The sequence below is a fragment of the Mustelus asterias genome, unplaced genomic scaffold (assembly GCF_964213995.1).
Source record: "Mustelus asterias unplaced genomic scaffold, sMusAst1.hap1.1 HAP1_SCAFFOLD_210, whole genome shotgun sequence".
NCBI lineage: Eukaryota > Metazoa > Chordata > Chondrichthyes > Carcharhiniformes > Triakidae > Mustelus > Mustelus asterias.
The window spans coordinates 720,721-736,669 of record NW_027590197.1 but is presented as its reverse complement, the minus strand read 5'-3'; the positions used below and the strand labels follow the sequence as shown (position 1 = coordinate 736,669).

At 46.2% G+C, this 15,949-nt stretch overlaps 3 protein-coding genes across 8 annotated transcripts in view; all 3 read right to left on the bottom strand.

Annotated features, from left to right (window-relative positions):
- The window catches only part of LOC144485675 (uncharacterized), a 77,450-nt gene that overhangs the window by 39,182 nt on the left and 22,319 nt on the right, over positions 1 to 15,949 (bottom strand). The gene's annotated exons all lie outside the window — the stretch shown is intronic.
- On the bottom strand, positions 387 to 1,481 carry LOC144485669 (uncharacterized). Its single transcript, XM_078203766.1, has one exon. The coding sequence runs from the start codon at positions 1,479 to 1,481 to the stop codon at positions 387 to 389; it is 1,095 nt and encodes a 364-aa protein (XP_078059892.1).
- Positions 12,372 to 15,949, bottom strand: part of LOC144485677 (uncharacterized) — a 136,684-nt gene continuing 133,106 nt past the window's right edge. For all 6 annotated transcript variants that reach the window (XM_078203786.1, XM_078203783.1, XM_078203780.1 and 3 more), the window contains one exon: positions 12,372 to 14,330. In XM_078203786.1, coding sequence (XP_078059912.1) covers positions 12,969 to 13,979 — 1,011 coding nt within the window. In that variant the 5' untranslated portion in view covers positions 13,980 to 14,330 and the 3' untranslated portion in view covers positions 12,372 to 12,968. The remainder of the gene's footprint in view (positions 14,331 to 15,949) is intronic.

Here is a 15,949-nt window from a genome sequence, read left to right as displayed (position 1 = left end):
CTTACCAATCAAACCAGTTACATTTTCCTCCAAATCATTTATATATATTACAAACAGCAAAGGTCCCAGCACTGATCCCTGAGGAATGTCACTTGTCACAGCCCTCCATTCAGAAATGTACCTTTGCACTGCCAACCTCTGTTTTCTTCTGACTAAATATCTCTGAACTTCCTAACACCCTGTCACTCTGTGATCCTTGTGACATTTGAAACCAGGTATTCACAAAAAGACTGAAAGAGCATCAGCCCACTGGAGGCTGAGACCGGCCAGTCCAGCACAAAGAAACCCTCTGACCCTCCCCATTGACCAACTGTGAGAATGAACAAAATGCAGTCCTGGATGTAATTGAGAGCAGAAACAATAACAGCAGAATCCAACTCCTGTCATCACTCATGAACTTGCTGATGTCTCAGCAGCCGGGATGAAACTCTGAATCCCTTCCCACACTGAGAGCCGGTGAACGGCCTCTCCCCAGTGTGAACTCGCTGGTGTGCCTGCAGGTGGAATAACCGAGTGAATCCCTTCCCACACTGAGAGCAGGTGAATGGCCTCTCCCCAGTGTGAACTTGCTGGTGTCTCTGCAGGTGGGATAACTGAGTGAATCCCTTCCCACACTGAGAGCAGGTGAATGGTCTCTCCCCAGTGTGAACTTGCTGGTGTGCCTGCAGGTGGGATAACTGAGTGAATCCCTTCCCACACTGAGAGCAGGTGAATGGTTTCTCCCCAGTGTGAACTCGCTGGTGTGTCTGCAGGTTGGATGACTGAGTGAATCCCTTCCCACACTGAGAGCAGGTGAAGGGCCTCTCCCCAGTGTGAACTCGCTGGTGTGCCCACAGCTCGGATGACTGGGTGAATCCCTTTCCACACTGAGAGCAGGTGAATGGCCTCTCCCCTGTGTGAAGTCGCTGGTGAGCCCGCAAATTGGATAACTGAGTGAATCCCTTCCCACACTGAGAGCAGGTGAAGGGCCTTTCCCCAGTGTGAACTCGCTGGTGTGTCCGCAGGGTGGATAAACAAGTGAATCCCTCCCCACACTGAGAGCAGGTGAACGGCCTCTCCCCAGTGTGAACTCGCTCGTGTGTCTGCAGGTTGGATGAACAAGTGAATCCCTCCCCACACTGAGAGCAGGTGAATGGCCTCTCCCCAGTGTGAACTCGCTCGTGTGTCCGCAGGGTAGATAACTGAATGAATCCCTTCCCACACTGAGAGCAAGTGAATGGCCTCACCCCAGTGTGAACTCGCTGGTGTGTCTGCAGGTGGGATGACTGCGTGAATCCCTTCCCACATTCAGAGCAGGTGAATGGCCTCTCCCCAGTGTGAACTCGCTCGTGTGTCCGCAGGCTGGATAACTGAATGAATCCCTTCTCACACTGAGAGCAGGTGAATGGTCTCTCCCCAGTGTGGCTGCGCCGATGAGCTTCCAGCAGAGATGGGGCTCTGTATCTTTTCCCACAGTCTGCACATTTCCACGGTTTCTCCATGGTGCGGGTGTCCTTACCTCTCTCTTGGGTGGACAATTAGTTGAAACTTCGTCCCCACACAGAACAAGATTACAGTCTCTACCCGCTGTGAATGGTGTGATATTTATTCAGACTGTGTAACTGGTTAAAGCTCTTTAGTCAGTGCATTGGAACACTCTCTCTCAAGTGTGGCAGTGTGTTGATGCTTTTTCACTCACACTGACATTTCAAATCTTTTCAAATCGACAGACTGGACAATCATTTCTCCTTCAAGATTCAAAGGCCGATGATATTGAGGTCCCAAGGAATAAGACTCTGTCAGATCGAGACGTGACGTTTGAGATTTCAGCCTGTGATTCCTCTTTCAATATCCTGTAAAATGAGTTTCCAAAAGTCATCAGTGTCAGTACAGGATAGAAATTCAGAACAGACAATTTCTATGGAACATTCTTTCCTCTCTCATTCCCCAGAAGCTGTAAATCTCCATTCCACACACTCTCTCCCCATTCTCAGCAGGTCTGGCAGCATCTGTATGGAGAGAAAAGAACTGATGTTTCAGAGCTTTGACAAAGGGTCATCGAGACAAGAAACATCAGCTCTTTTCTCTCCTTACAGATGCTGCCAGACCTGCTGAGATTTTCCAGCATTTTCTCTCTTGGTTTCAGATTCCAGCATCCGCAGTAATTTGCTTTTATAAGGCTGCAGATACCTCCTCCCAAGTAACATGCGTGTGCCCAAGACATCACCACTTGTTTCCCTTATTTCTTTCGCACCCATGGTGCTCTCCGCAGTAAACACAGAGGAGAAGTATTCATTAAAAATCTCACCCATCTCCTGTGGCTCCACACACAGATGGCCATACTGATTTTTAAGGGGATCTATTCTCTCTCTAGCCACCCTTTTACTCTTAATATAGCCATAGAACCTCTTGGAATTTTCTTTAATCTTACCTGCCAGATCCATATCATACCCTCTTTTTGTCCTCCTGATTTCCCTCTTCAGTATTTTCTTACACTTTTTATAGTCAGAGTGATTCACTTGTCCCCGATTGCCTAAACCCAATGTATGCTTCCTTCTTTTACCTGACCAGAGCCTCAATGTCCCTTGTCTGCCAGAGATCCCTAAATTTACCATTATTTCCCTGCATCTTAACAGGAATATACTGACCCTGGTCTCTTGATATCACACTTTTAAAACCTCCCATTTGCCAGTCATTCCTTTCCCTTCATTGATCTCGCTTCCAAACTAAAACCGGCCGTCCGTCGCCATTACCCGCACTGATGTGGAGATGCCGGCTTTGGACTGGGGTAAACACAGCAACAAGTCAAACAACACCAGGTTAAAGTCCAACAGGTTTATCTGGTTCACCCGCACTGCGCATGCTTCAGGTCCCGCCCCTCATTCATTCCGATTGGTTGGAGGACCAGCCGCTCCCGCTCGGTCTTCCAGCCCCACCCCCTCTTCCTATTGGTCCGGAGCTGCCGTCAATCAGTGCCCGGGCATTGTGATGTGGAGCATGCGCAGTGTCATTGCTGTCCTTGGCGCTTGTTTGTCCCGGAGAAGCGGAGTCAGCGTTAGGCGGTGGCTGGGAGGATTTGGAAACACTTTGTGGATCCGCAAACCCTTCAGAATCATTGTCAGCTCCCTGGTTTGCAGCTGCGGGGCTTCTCCCTCCCGGGAACAGGCCCAGGTTAACGGCCCCATCCTGGCTCAGCCACTGGAGGATGGTTCACATCAGAGGATGGGGGAGGGGGACAATAAATAAGAGGTTACACTTTGACCTCAAATCAATGAGGACTCTGATCTCTGGGAAGGAAGGAAACCCTGGGAGGTGGGCGGGGAGGATTCACAAACACCCGCTGGAGGCCCCAACACCTCCAATCAGACCCATTGGTTTTATTGTCAGTCTGCAGACAGCAGCTGGAGAACTGAACCCAGTAAGAGTTTTAACAACACCAGGTTAAAGTCCAACAGGTTTATTTGGTAGCAAACACCATTAGCTACCATTAGGTGTTTGCTACCAAATAAACCTGTTGGCCTTTAACCTGGTGTTGTTAAAACTCTTACTGTGTTCACCCCAGTCCAACGCCGGCATCTCCACATCAGAACTGAACCCAGACAGAGGAGAGGGAGGGAGCAAACTGGGAGTGGAGAAAAGAAATTGTGAGGTGGGTTTGGATTTCAGCCCAGGGAGGAGGGAGAGTTTGTGGGACAGGAATTTATTGATTTGGGGAACAAGAGAGGAAGAAATGTTCCAGAGAATTAGAATTGCCTGTTCAAAATTTCTATCCTGGACTGACAGTGATTAATTTTGTAAACTCCTTTTACAGGTGAGGTGAAGAAACATCACATCAAAATCAGACAGAGTCTCAATTCACTTGGACTTAAATATCCTCAGACTTTGAATGTGGAAGGAGAAATGTTTGTCTTCTGTCTGGAGGAGAAGATTTCAAACATCAGTGTGACTGAAAAAGCACCAAGTTACACGCACACCCGAGTGAGAGTGTTTCAGTGAGTTGACTGTGGAAAGAGCTTTATCCAGTTACACAGCCTGAAAAAACATCACACCATTCACAGCAAGGAGAAACTATACACGTGTTCTGTGTGTGGATGAGGCTTCAACTGATCGTTTAACCTGGAGAAACATCAGGACACCAGCACCATGGAGAAACCGTGGAAATGTGGGGACTGTGGGAAAGGATTCAGTTTCCCTTCCCTGCTGGAAAACCATCGGCGCAGTCACACTGGTGAGAGACCGTTCACCTGTTCTGTCTGTGGGGAGGGATTCATTCAGTCATCGGGCCTTTGGTCTCACCAGAGAATTCACACTGAGGAAAAGCCATTCACCTGCACCTCCTGTGGGAAGAGATTCAGGCATTCTTCAGCACTCACTGTGCACCAACGCACTCACACCGGGGAGAGACCATTCATCTGCTCCGTGTGTGGGAAGGGATTCACTCAGTCATTCCACCTGCTGTCACACCAGCGAGTTCATACTGGGGAGAGGCCGTTCACCTGCTCCGACTGTGGGAAGGGATTCACTGGGTCATCCCACTTACTGTCACATCAGCGAGTTCACATTGAGGAGAAGCCATTCAGCTGCACTGACTGTGGACGGAGTTTCAGACAGGCATCCTCCCTCGTTGCACACCAGCGAATTCACACTGGGGAGAGACCGTTTACTTGCTTTGTGTGTGGAAAGGGATTCACAGTTTTACCCACCCTGCTGAGACACCAGAAAATTCACACTGAAGAGAAGCCATTCAGCTGCACTGACTGTGGAAAGAATTTCAGGCAGTCATCCAACCTCACTGCTCACCGACGCACTCACACTGCAGAAAGACCATTCACATGCTCAGTGTGTGGGAAGGGATTCAATCGGCCATCCAACCTCTCTGCTCACCAGCGAGTTGACACAGGGGAGAGGCCATTCACTTGCTCCGTGTGTGGGAAAGGATTCGCAGTCTTTCAACCTGCTGGCTCACCAACGCACTCACACTAAGAGGCCATTCAACTACTCTGTGTGTGGGAAGGGATTCACTCAGTCACAATGGCTCCTGAGACATCAACAAGTTCACAAGTGACTGCAGGGGTTGGATTTTGCTGTTTTTGCTGCTGTTCAGTATTGACAGTCTGACAATATTTTATTTCTGCTGATGTGAACAAACCCTATAACTAGCTGGAATTTAATATTCTGGAAGTGTCACTGATTTTCCGGGCTGCAATGTCACTTTTTAAAAGCACCACCAGTGATCTTCCCTCTTAACTGAAGAACTCTCAACAGGAACCTGTTTAGAATAAAGTTAAGAACTTTTGCTTCAATTCTAATTTGATCTTTGGGCAAAATCTACAATTCAGTTAGAAGTAAACTAACAGAAACACAAAAGGTAATGTTACTACGTGACTACATCACTAATAAAGGAGTTACTGAGAATGGAAAACGATGCCCTGGAAAGATCCATCTGCAGGGCACAAAGTATTTATTTTCAATGCTTGTATTGAGATTTTCTGGAAAGCTACTCTTTGATTTTTAAGGGCTATTTTTTGGTTTCCAGGGCATCGTTTTCCATTCTCAGTAACTCCTTTATTAGTGATGTAGTCACGTAGTAACATTACCTTTTGTGTTTCTGTTAGTTTACTTCTTTGAATAAGATAGCACAAATACTGAAGACTGTGTATATATTAAATCTTTTAAATTGGAATCTATGAATGATATGTTTTGTTAATTTACTTTAAAAATACTCCCATACTCTTTCCAAAATGAGAATTCTAACTATTGGACACAAGGTAACTGAATCAGATGTTCATTGGTTCAGACGGTGGAGCAGGAAAAATCTCTCCCGATTCTGATCTTCATTGTGTGTGGATTTACATTGATAACCCATCAATAACCTCACTACACCAGCTGAGATCAGCTCTGACCGGGGATTCTGTATGTTGTCTGTGAACATTAAACTGCAAATAAAAGCAGTTTAGAATATGAACCTGGATGAATGGATCTCAATTTCTAATGTGACGACCCAAGTGATTGGTAAGTATGTTCACAATATCTGGTTACTCAAATTCCTGAGCTGTAAACCCCACCTCCTGAGATATATAAAAATAATTGAGACTTGTTCAGCAGAATGGGGAAAGCTCTGCCGATGGTTGGATCATTCCTTTTGAGGCTCACACTGCTATGAAACTAGTTCTGTAGCAGGAAGACACAACTCCTCCACACATCACCGATAGGCTGCTGAGTCAGTGAACTTCTTTTCTCAAAATAGGTGGCAAAGCTGTTCCTCCAGTTTGAGACTCTGTCTCTGCAGATGTAGCAACACCGGGAGAGACAGAATCTGTGATTGGAGGAGATGGTCCTCACAGTTTCTGTCTCTCCCATGTACAGGATGATTTATTTTCTTCCAGTTGCTCCTCCCAAGACAGAATTTCTGCGGGCCTTTTGGCAAGTCATGTTGCAGCTTTATAGAACCTCAGTTAGGCCGCACTTGGAATATAGGGTTCAATTCTGGTCGCCACACTACCAGAAGGATGTGGAGGCTTTGGAGAGTGGAGAGGGTACAGAAAAGATCTACCAGAATGTTGCCTGGCATGGAGGGCATTAGCTATGAGGAGAGGTTGGAGAAACTTGGTTTGTTCTCACTGGAACGACGCAGGTTGAGGGCGATCTGACAAAGTCTACAAGATTGTGAGGGGCTTGGGCAAAGTGGATAGAAGCTTTTTCCCAGGGTAGAAGAGTCAATTACTCGGGGGCACAGGTTTAAGGTGCGAGGGGCAAGGTTTAAAGGAGATGTACGAGGCAGGTTTTTTACCCAGAGGGTGGTGGGTGCCTGGAACTCGCTGCCGGGGGAGGTAGTGGAAGTAGATACGATAGTGAGTTTTAAGAGGCGTCTTGACAAATACATGAATAGGATGGGAATGGAGGGATATGGTCCCCAGAAGGGGAGGGGATTTCAGTTCAGTCGGGCAGCGTGGTTGGTGCAGGCTTGGAGGGTCGAAGGAATGTTCCTGTGCTGTAATTTTCTTTGTTTTCTTTTGAGAGTGAATTCACCATCCACAGCCATTTATTTTGAACCCTGGTTTGAAATATTCTCACTCTGGGTTTAAGGCTTCACGGCGTAATACACAGATTTAGATCTTACCACCAAACACCAATTTATATCCTCATCCGAGTCCCAGATTTAAATGTGGTTGTCCAAACTAGAAAACATATATAATTTGACTCTTTTTAAACCTGATTCACCACACCCTGCCACACTAATTACAAGAGATTGTGTTTGGGACCAGTTGTTCCACTAAAGTCTGTGTTGTTCTCAATGATGACAGTTTTAACCTCTCCGTAACCTGTCCTAACACTTCTGCCCTCCAGGGGGCTCTGTTTTTCTGATGGTGACATTCCCTGTTTACCCAGTCAACCCTTGAATTGTTTGTGAATCCAGTCACATGTCGGTTAGACTGGATCAGGGCGGCAGATTTCCTTCCTTGAAGGGAATTAGAGAACCAGATGTGTTTTTACAACAATTAATTCATGCTCATCAATATTTTTGTTGAAACGTGGTGGGATTCAAACCCAGGTCCCAAAATCATTATAATAAATAGAGAAAATGCTGGATAAACTCAGCAAGTCTGTTTTATTCAGAATTCCAGCATCTGCTGGATTTTCCTTTATCTCCAAATCATTCCCCTGGATTACTCCTGCTCTGGCTCTAATTCCAGTCAGCTCAGACAACAAAAACAGGTTTCACAAAATCGCAAACATTTAAAAAAGGAGGTAGACAAAAGGCGGGTAACTATAGGCTGGTTCGCTTAACTTCTGTAGGAGGGAAAATGCTTGGATCTATCATCAGGGAAGAAATAGCGAGACATCTGGATATAAATTTACCAGGATGTTGCCCGGTATGGAGGGGAGATCCTATGAGGAGAGGCTGAGGGATTTGGGATTGTTTTCGCTGGAAAGGCGGCGGCTAAGAGGGGATCTTATTGAAACATATAAGATGATTAGAGGTTTAGATAGGGTGGATAGTGATAGCCTTTTTCCTCTGATGGAGAAATCCAGCACGAGGGGGCATGGCTTTAAATTGAGGGGGGGTAGTTATAGAACCGATGTCAGGGGTAGGTTCTTTACCCAGAGGGTGGTGAGGGATTGGAATGCCCTGCCAGCATCAGTAGTAAATGCGCCTAGTTTGGGGGCGTTTAAGAGATCCGTAGATAGGTTCATGGACGAAAAGAAATTGGTTTAGGTTGGAGGGTCACAGTTTTTTTTTTGTTTTTTTTTAACTGGTCGGTGCAACATCGTGGGCCGAAGGGCCTGTTCTGCGCTGTAATGTTCTATGTTCTATGTTCTAAATTGTCCCATGGGTAAGATGCAGCATGGGTTCATGAAGGGCAGGTCATGTTTGACTAATTTGGTGGAATTATTTGAGAACATTACATGTGCAGTGGACAATGGGGAACCTGTGGATGTGGTGTATCTGGATTTCCAGAAGGCATTTGACAAGGTGCCGCACCAAAGACTGCTACATAAGATAAAGGTGCACAGTGTAACGGGTAATGTATTAGCATGGATAGAGGATTGGTTAACTAACAGAAAGCAAAGAGTGGGGGTAAATGGGTGTTTTTCTGGTTGGCGATCAGTGACTAGTGGTGTGCCTCAGGGATCAGTGTTGGGACCGCAATTGTTTACGATTTACATAGATGATTTGGAGTTGGGGACCAAGTGTAGTGTGTCAAAATTCGCAGATGACACTAAGAGCAAAGTGTGCAGAGGATGCTGAAAGTCTGCAAAGGGATATAGATAATCTAAGTGAGTGGGCGAGGGTCTGACAGATGGAGTACAATGTTGGTAAATGTGAGGTCATCCATTTTGGTAGGAATAACAGCAAAATGGACTATTATTTAAATGGGAAAAAATTGCAGCATGCTGCTGTGCAGAGGCCAAGCTGATTGGAGGAGGGAAAGCACTTCCTCCTCTATGACTTGATCTCATTTGCATCTTAGCCAAAAGGCCGAGATACTGCTTTTAAAAATTGCTTCATATGAAACATATGAAGCTTCAATGTAACCTAATGACCTCAAACAAACCTCTGCAAGACGTGCCGGATCATTGACACGGATGCCATCATCTCACGTGAGAACACCATCTACCAGGTACACGGTACCTACTCTTGCAACTCGGCCAACATTGTCTACCTGATACGCTGCAAGAAAGGATGTCCCGAGGCATGGTACATTGGGGAAACAATGCAGACACTACGACAACGGATGAATGAACACCGCTCGACAATCACCAGGCAAGACTGTTCTCTTCCTGTGGGGGAGCACTTCAGCAGTCACGGGCATTCAGCCTTGGATCTTCAGGTAAGCGTTCTCCAAGGCGGCCTTCACGTCACACGACAGCGCAGAGTCGCTGAGCAGAAACTGATAGCCAAGTTCCGCACACATGAGGACGGCCTAAACCGGGATGTTGGATTTATGTCACATTATCAGTAACACCCACAGCTTGCCTCCTGGGCTTGTAGAATCTTAATAGCTGTTCTGTCTGGAGACAATACACATTTCTTTAACCCGTGTTTACTGTTCCCCCCACCCACATTGTCTGTACCTTTAAGACCTGGCTGGCTGGAGGATTCGCATTCTAATCAGTATTCTGCAACTTGATTCTGTCTGTTTGCACTGTTTGAGAGCACATTTCCACTCCATCTGACGAAGGAGCAGTGCTCCGAAAGCTTATGGTATTTGCTACCAAATAAACCTGTTGGACTTTAACCTGGTGTTGTGAGACTTCTTACGCTGTGCAGAGGGACAGGGGTGTCCTTGTGCAGGAATCTCAAAGAGTTGGTTTGCAGGTGCAACAGGTAATTAAGAAGGCAAATGGAATTTTGTCCTTCATTGCTAGAGGGATGGAGTTTAAAAACAGCGAGATTATGTTGCAGCTGTATAAGGTGCTGGTGAGGCCACACCTGGAGTACCGTGTACAGTTTTGGTCTCCTTACTTGAGAAAGGATATACTGGCACTGGAGGGGGTGCAGAGGAGATTCACGAGGTTGATTCCGGAGTTGAGAGGGTTGGCTTATGAGCAGAAACTGAATAGACTGGGGCTATACTCATTGGATTTCAGAAGAATGAGGGGAGATCTTATAGAAACATATAAGATTATGAAGGGAATAGATAAGATAGAAGCAGGGAAGTTGTTTCCACTGGCGGGTGAAACTAGAACTTGGGGGCATAGCCTCAAAATAAGGGGAAGCAGATTTAGGACTGAGTTGAGGAGGAACTTCTTCACACAAAGGGTTGTGAATCTGTGGAATTCCCTGCCCAGTGAAGCAGTTGGGGCTACCTCATTGAATGTTTTTAAGGCAAGGATAGATAAATTATTGAACAGTAAAGGAATTAAGGGCTATGGTGAGCGGGCGGGTAAGTGGAGCTGAGTCCACAAAAAGATCAGCCATGAGGCTCGAGGGGCCAGATGGCCTACTCCTGCTCCTAGTTCTTATGTTCTTCCCACAATCCCCACATTTCCATGGCATCTCCCTGTGACTGCAATTATGTTCCAAAAGGCCAGATGATTGGTTGAAGCTTTCACCACACCTGACTAAACCTCTGACTAACCTGACTAAAACTGAGGATAAAGTATTGGTGTCTGTAAGGGCTAATACAATACCCTTGGTTTCCTTGTAGATCTGTGGCACCAAGTTCAAGACTCCTTCATGAATCATCCTCTTGGCCTCTCGCCTGTCAACTGTCCATGAGAATCTTATATGTTTCAGAATGTTCACTGCTCATTCTTCCAAACCTAATGAGTATAGGTGCAACCCTTCCCCAAAAGACAACGAGTTGGATTCTGCGGCCTCACTTGCCCCAAAACTGGAAAATCCCCCCCCCCTGAGGTCAAAGGACCTTTGTGTGGTCCAACCCCCAGCCTTCTACGATTCCTGTGGTGGGCGGGATGGGAGAATTCTCCCCTACACCTTCACAACCTTTCCTCAAAAGACAACACCTTCATCTTAGGAATGGACCTGGTGAACTTTCTCTGAACTCATTCCAATGAAAGCATGTCATTCCATCAGTAGGGAGACCAGAACCGTACACAGTATTCCAGCTGCTATCTCAGCAATGTCCTGTGTAGGTGCAGCAAGTTCCCTTTTTCAAACTCCACCCCCTTGCAGTAAAGTCCAACACTCCATTTGCCTTCTTCTTTACTTGCTGTACCTTCATCCTATTTTTTCACGATTCATGTACAAGGTCACCCAGATTCCTCTCTACGGCAGTATTCTTCAGTTTCTCTATATTTAAACAATTTTTTGCTTCTCTATTCTTCCTGCCAAAGTGGAAAAGCTCCCACTTTCCCGCACTATACTCCATCTGCCATTTTTCTGTCCATTCAGGTAACTTATCTGTGCCCCTTACAGATTTTTTGTCACAACCTCACAACTTGCTTTTCTACCTATCTTTGTATCATCAATTCTGGCTTCATCCAAGTCATTGATCAAGGTGGCTGTTTTTCTCTCTCTCAGTTGTGGGTGATATTTGTCTCTATTCTCCTGGAAACTGAATGAATCTTGTTCCAAACTGGGTTCAATATCAGACATTTCAGGGAGTCAGGAATCATTCGCCCCTGAACCTACACTGGTAAAACCCCAGGCAGTTCCTCAGTAAGGAGTTTTCTGGTTCCTCACCATATATTAGTCAGGATACTGAAACCCAGCTTTTTTTACAGTCCACTCCTGGAGGCCCCACTCCCTGAGCCTACAACATTCAGCAGTGTCAGTGCTGAAGTTTCACAGTGGGAGTGATTCCCAGAGTAACTGTCAATCAGATCACCATTGATGTCCAGGTTTGTGCAGTTTTAGTTATCCTGATGTCTAACACACACACATCAATAAAACAGGGAATTCCTGCAAACAAACTGCAGCTTCTTCTCTATCTGGAAATCCAATGTTTGTTGAATAATTGTCCCAGCGGTTAACAGGCTCCTGTGAACTCATCCAACTCATATTTTAATACTGACTTTAACAAATATATTTTAAATAGGTTTATTTTAAATGAGTTAAAACCAGCCTTAAAATGGTATATATAGTATAACAACCATGGTACTTTTCAGACTGGAAACTTTAACCTGCTGTTTCACTTTCATTTAGGAGCAGATCCCAGTTTTACACCAATCTCTGATTCATGTATCCAGCATTCACCGTCATTCTAAAAGCAGAAGTTGCTGCAAAATCTCAGTAAGTCTGACAGAATCTGTAAAGACAGGAACAATTAATGTTTCCAGTTGAATGTGACTCTTCTTCAGTGTCAAAACATTAGCTCTGTTTCTCTCTCCAGAGATGCTGTCAGACCTGCTGAGTTTTTACAGCACTTCTTGTTTTTATTTACGAGTTCAGGACTCAGACAAGACAATCCACAATACAAATCTTACAACTGGGCCAGGGTTTATTAACATCAGCAGAAACAGACACCAATGAAAATGGTTGGGACCTCAATGAGATTAACAGCAAAATTCAGTCCTTGCAGTCACTCGTGAACATGATGGTGTTTCAGCAGGTGAGGTGATTGAGTGAATCCCTTCCCACACACGGAGCAGGTGAATGGCCTGTCCCCAGTGTGAATTCGCTGGTGCTTTACCAGGTTGGATGATTGACTGAATCCCTTGCCACAATCAGAGGAGGTGAATGGTCTCTCCCTGGTGTGAACTCGCTGGTGCCTCCGCAGACTGGATGAATCAATAAATCCCTTCCCACAACTGGAGCAAGTGAATGGCCTCTCTCCAGTGTGACTTGGCTGGTGTTTTAGCAGGTTGAATGACTGAGTAAATCCCTTCCCACACTCGGAGCAGATAAATGGCCTCTCCCTATTATGAATTCTCTGGTGTTTCAACAGGTCGGATGAATCAGTGAATCCCTTCCCACAATCAGAGCATCCTCCCCATTGACCAACTGTGAGAATGAACAAAATGCAGTCCTGGATGTAACTGAGAGCAGAAACAATAACAGCAGAATCCAACCCCTGGAATCACTCGTGAACTCGTTGGTGTCTCAGCAGCTGGGATGAAAGACTGAATCCCTTCCCACACTGAGAGCAGGTGAATGGCCTCTCCCCAGTGTGAACTCGCTGGTGTATCCGCAGGCTGGATAATCGAGTGAATCCCTTCTCACACTGAGAGCAGGTGAACGGCCTCTCCCCAGTGTGAATTCGCTGGTGTCTCAGCAGGTGGGATGACTGAGTGAATCCCTCCCCACACTGAGAGCAGGTGAATGGCCTCTCCCCAGTGTGAACTTCATGGTGTCTCTGCAGCTGGGATGACCGAGTGAATTCCTTCCCACACTGAGAGCAGGTGAATGGCCTCTCCCCAGTGTGAACTCGCTGGTGTCTCTGCAGCTGGTTTGACCAAGTGAATCCCTTCCCACACTGAGAGCAGGTGAATGGCCTCTCCCCAGTGTGAACCCGCTGGTGTATCCGCAGGCTGGATGAATCATAGAATCCCTTCCCACACTGAGAGCAGGTGAACGGCCTCTCCCCAGTGTGAACTCGCTGGTGTCTCAGCAGGCTGGATGGATTACAGAATCCCTTCTCACACTGAGAGCAGGTGAATGGCCTCTCCCCAGTGTGAACCCGCTGGTGTATCCGCAGGCTGGATGGATCACAGAATCCCTTCCCACACTGAGAGCAGGTGAACGGCCTCTCCCCAGTGTGAACTCGCTGGTGTGACTGCAGGATGGATAACCGAGTGAATCCCTTCCCACACTGAGAGCAGGTGAATGGCCTCTCCCCAGTGTGAACTCGCTGGTGTTTCTGCAGGGTGGATAACTGAGTGAATCCCTTCCCACACTGAGAGCAGGTGAACGGTCTCTCCCCAGTGTGAACTCGCTGGTGTGACTGCAGGATGGATAACCGAGTGAATCCCTTCCCACACTGAGAGCAGGTGAATGGCCTCTCCCCAATGTGGTTGCGCCGATGAGCTTCCAGCTCATTTGGGTATCTGTATCTCTTCGCACAGTCCGCACATTTCCATGGTTTCTCCATGGTGCAGGTGTCCTTGCCTCTCCCTTGGGTGGACAATCAGTTGAAGCCTTGTTCACACACAGAACACGGGTACAGTCTCTCCCCGCTGTGAATGGTGTGATAGTTATTCAGGCTGTGTAACTGGTTAAAGTTCTTTAGTCAGTGCACTGGAAGACTCTCACTCCAGTGTGGCCGTGTGTTGGTGCTTTTCCAGTCACACTGATGTTTGAAATCTTTTCAAATCAACAGACTGGACAACCATTTCTCCTTCTAGATTCAAAGGCCGATGATTTTCAGCTCCCATGGAATATGACTCTGTCAGATCTAGACGTGACGTTTGAGATTTCGGCCTGTGATTCCTCTTTCAATATCCTGTAAAACAAGTTTACAAAAGTCATCAGTATCAGTACAGGATAGAAATTCAGAACAGACAATTCTAGTTTCTATCGAACATTCTTTCCTATTTCAGTCCCAAGAAGCTGTAAATCGCCATCCCACACACTCTCCCTCCATTCTCACTCTGCTGTATCTAATATTCACCCTCCCAATTCTCCTGAAGGTGCTGATTGACAGATCCATGCTCACTGCTTCTTGTCCTGGACACAGAGACCATAACAAATAGGAGCTGCAGTCGGCCATTTGGCCCATCGAGCCTTTTAAACTATTCAATGAGATAATTCGTTCATCTACCTCAGCATCATTCTCCCCACACTAAACCCATATCCCTTGATATCCTCAATATCTAAAAACCAATCAATCGCTCTCTTGCAAGTAGTTGATGACTGAGGTTTCACTGTCCTCAGGGATTGAGAATTCCAAAGCTTTACCACATCCTTGAGTGAAGAAATCCCCCCACATCTTAGCTTTTGCTCCATCTTCTTGTCTGTTCCCCATAACCCTTGACACCCTTGTCAGTCAAAGATCTGTCTAACTGGAATATATTCAATGATCCTCAGCCTCCACTGGTCCCTGTAGAAGAGAAATCCAAAAGACTAACAGCCCTCTGAGGGAAGAGACGTCTGGAAATATATATATATACAGGGGGATCTTCATCAGTTGATCGGTTAAGGAAGTGAGCCGATGATTGGCAAATGGATTTCAGTACAAATAATACAGAGCACAGAGGCACAACCTCAGGCTAAAGGGACGATCCTTTAAAACAGAGATAAGGAGGAATTTCTTCAGCCAGAGAGTGGGGAATTTGTGGAACTCTTTGCCGCAGAAGGCTGTGGAGGCCGGGTCATTGACTGTCTTTAAGACAGAGATAGATAGGTTCTTGATTAATAAGGGGATCAGGGGTGATCGCAAAAAGGCAGGAGAATGGGGATGAGAAAAATATCTGCCATGATTGAATGGCGGAGCAGACTCAATGGGCCAAGTGGCCTAATTCTGCTCCTATGTCTTATGGTCTTAAGTGTGAGTGTTGCATTTTGGAAAGTCAAACCAGGGTAGGACTTATACAGTGAATGGTAAGGCCCTGGGGAGTGTTGAGGAACAGAGGAACCCAGGAGTACAAGTATATCGTTCGTTGAAAGTGATGTCACAGGTAGACAGAGTGGTGAAGAAGGCATTTAGCACACTGGCCTTCATCAGTCAGGGCACTGAGTATAGGAGTTGGGACATTATGTTATAGTTGTATGAGTCGTTGGTGAGGCTGCACTTGGAGTATTGTGGACAGTTTTTGTAACCCTGTTATAGGAAAAACATTGATAAACTGTAAAGAGTGCAAAGAAGATTTATGAGGATGTTGCCGGGACTAATGGGTCTGAATGATCATGAGAGGTTGGACAGGCTCGGGTTTATTCCTTCGAATGTTGGAGAATGTGGGGTGACTATATTGAGGTGTATTAAATAATGAGGGGCATAGATAGGATGAACCCACATTGTCTTTTTGCCAGGGTCGGGGAATTGAAAACTAGAGGACATAGATTTAATATGAGAGGGGAAAGATTAAAAGGGACCTGAGGGGCAACTTCTTCATGCAGAGGGTG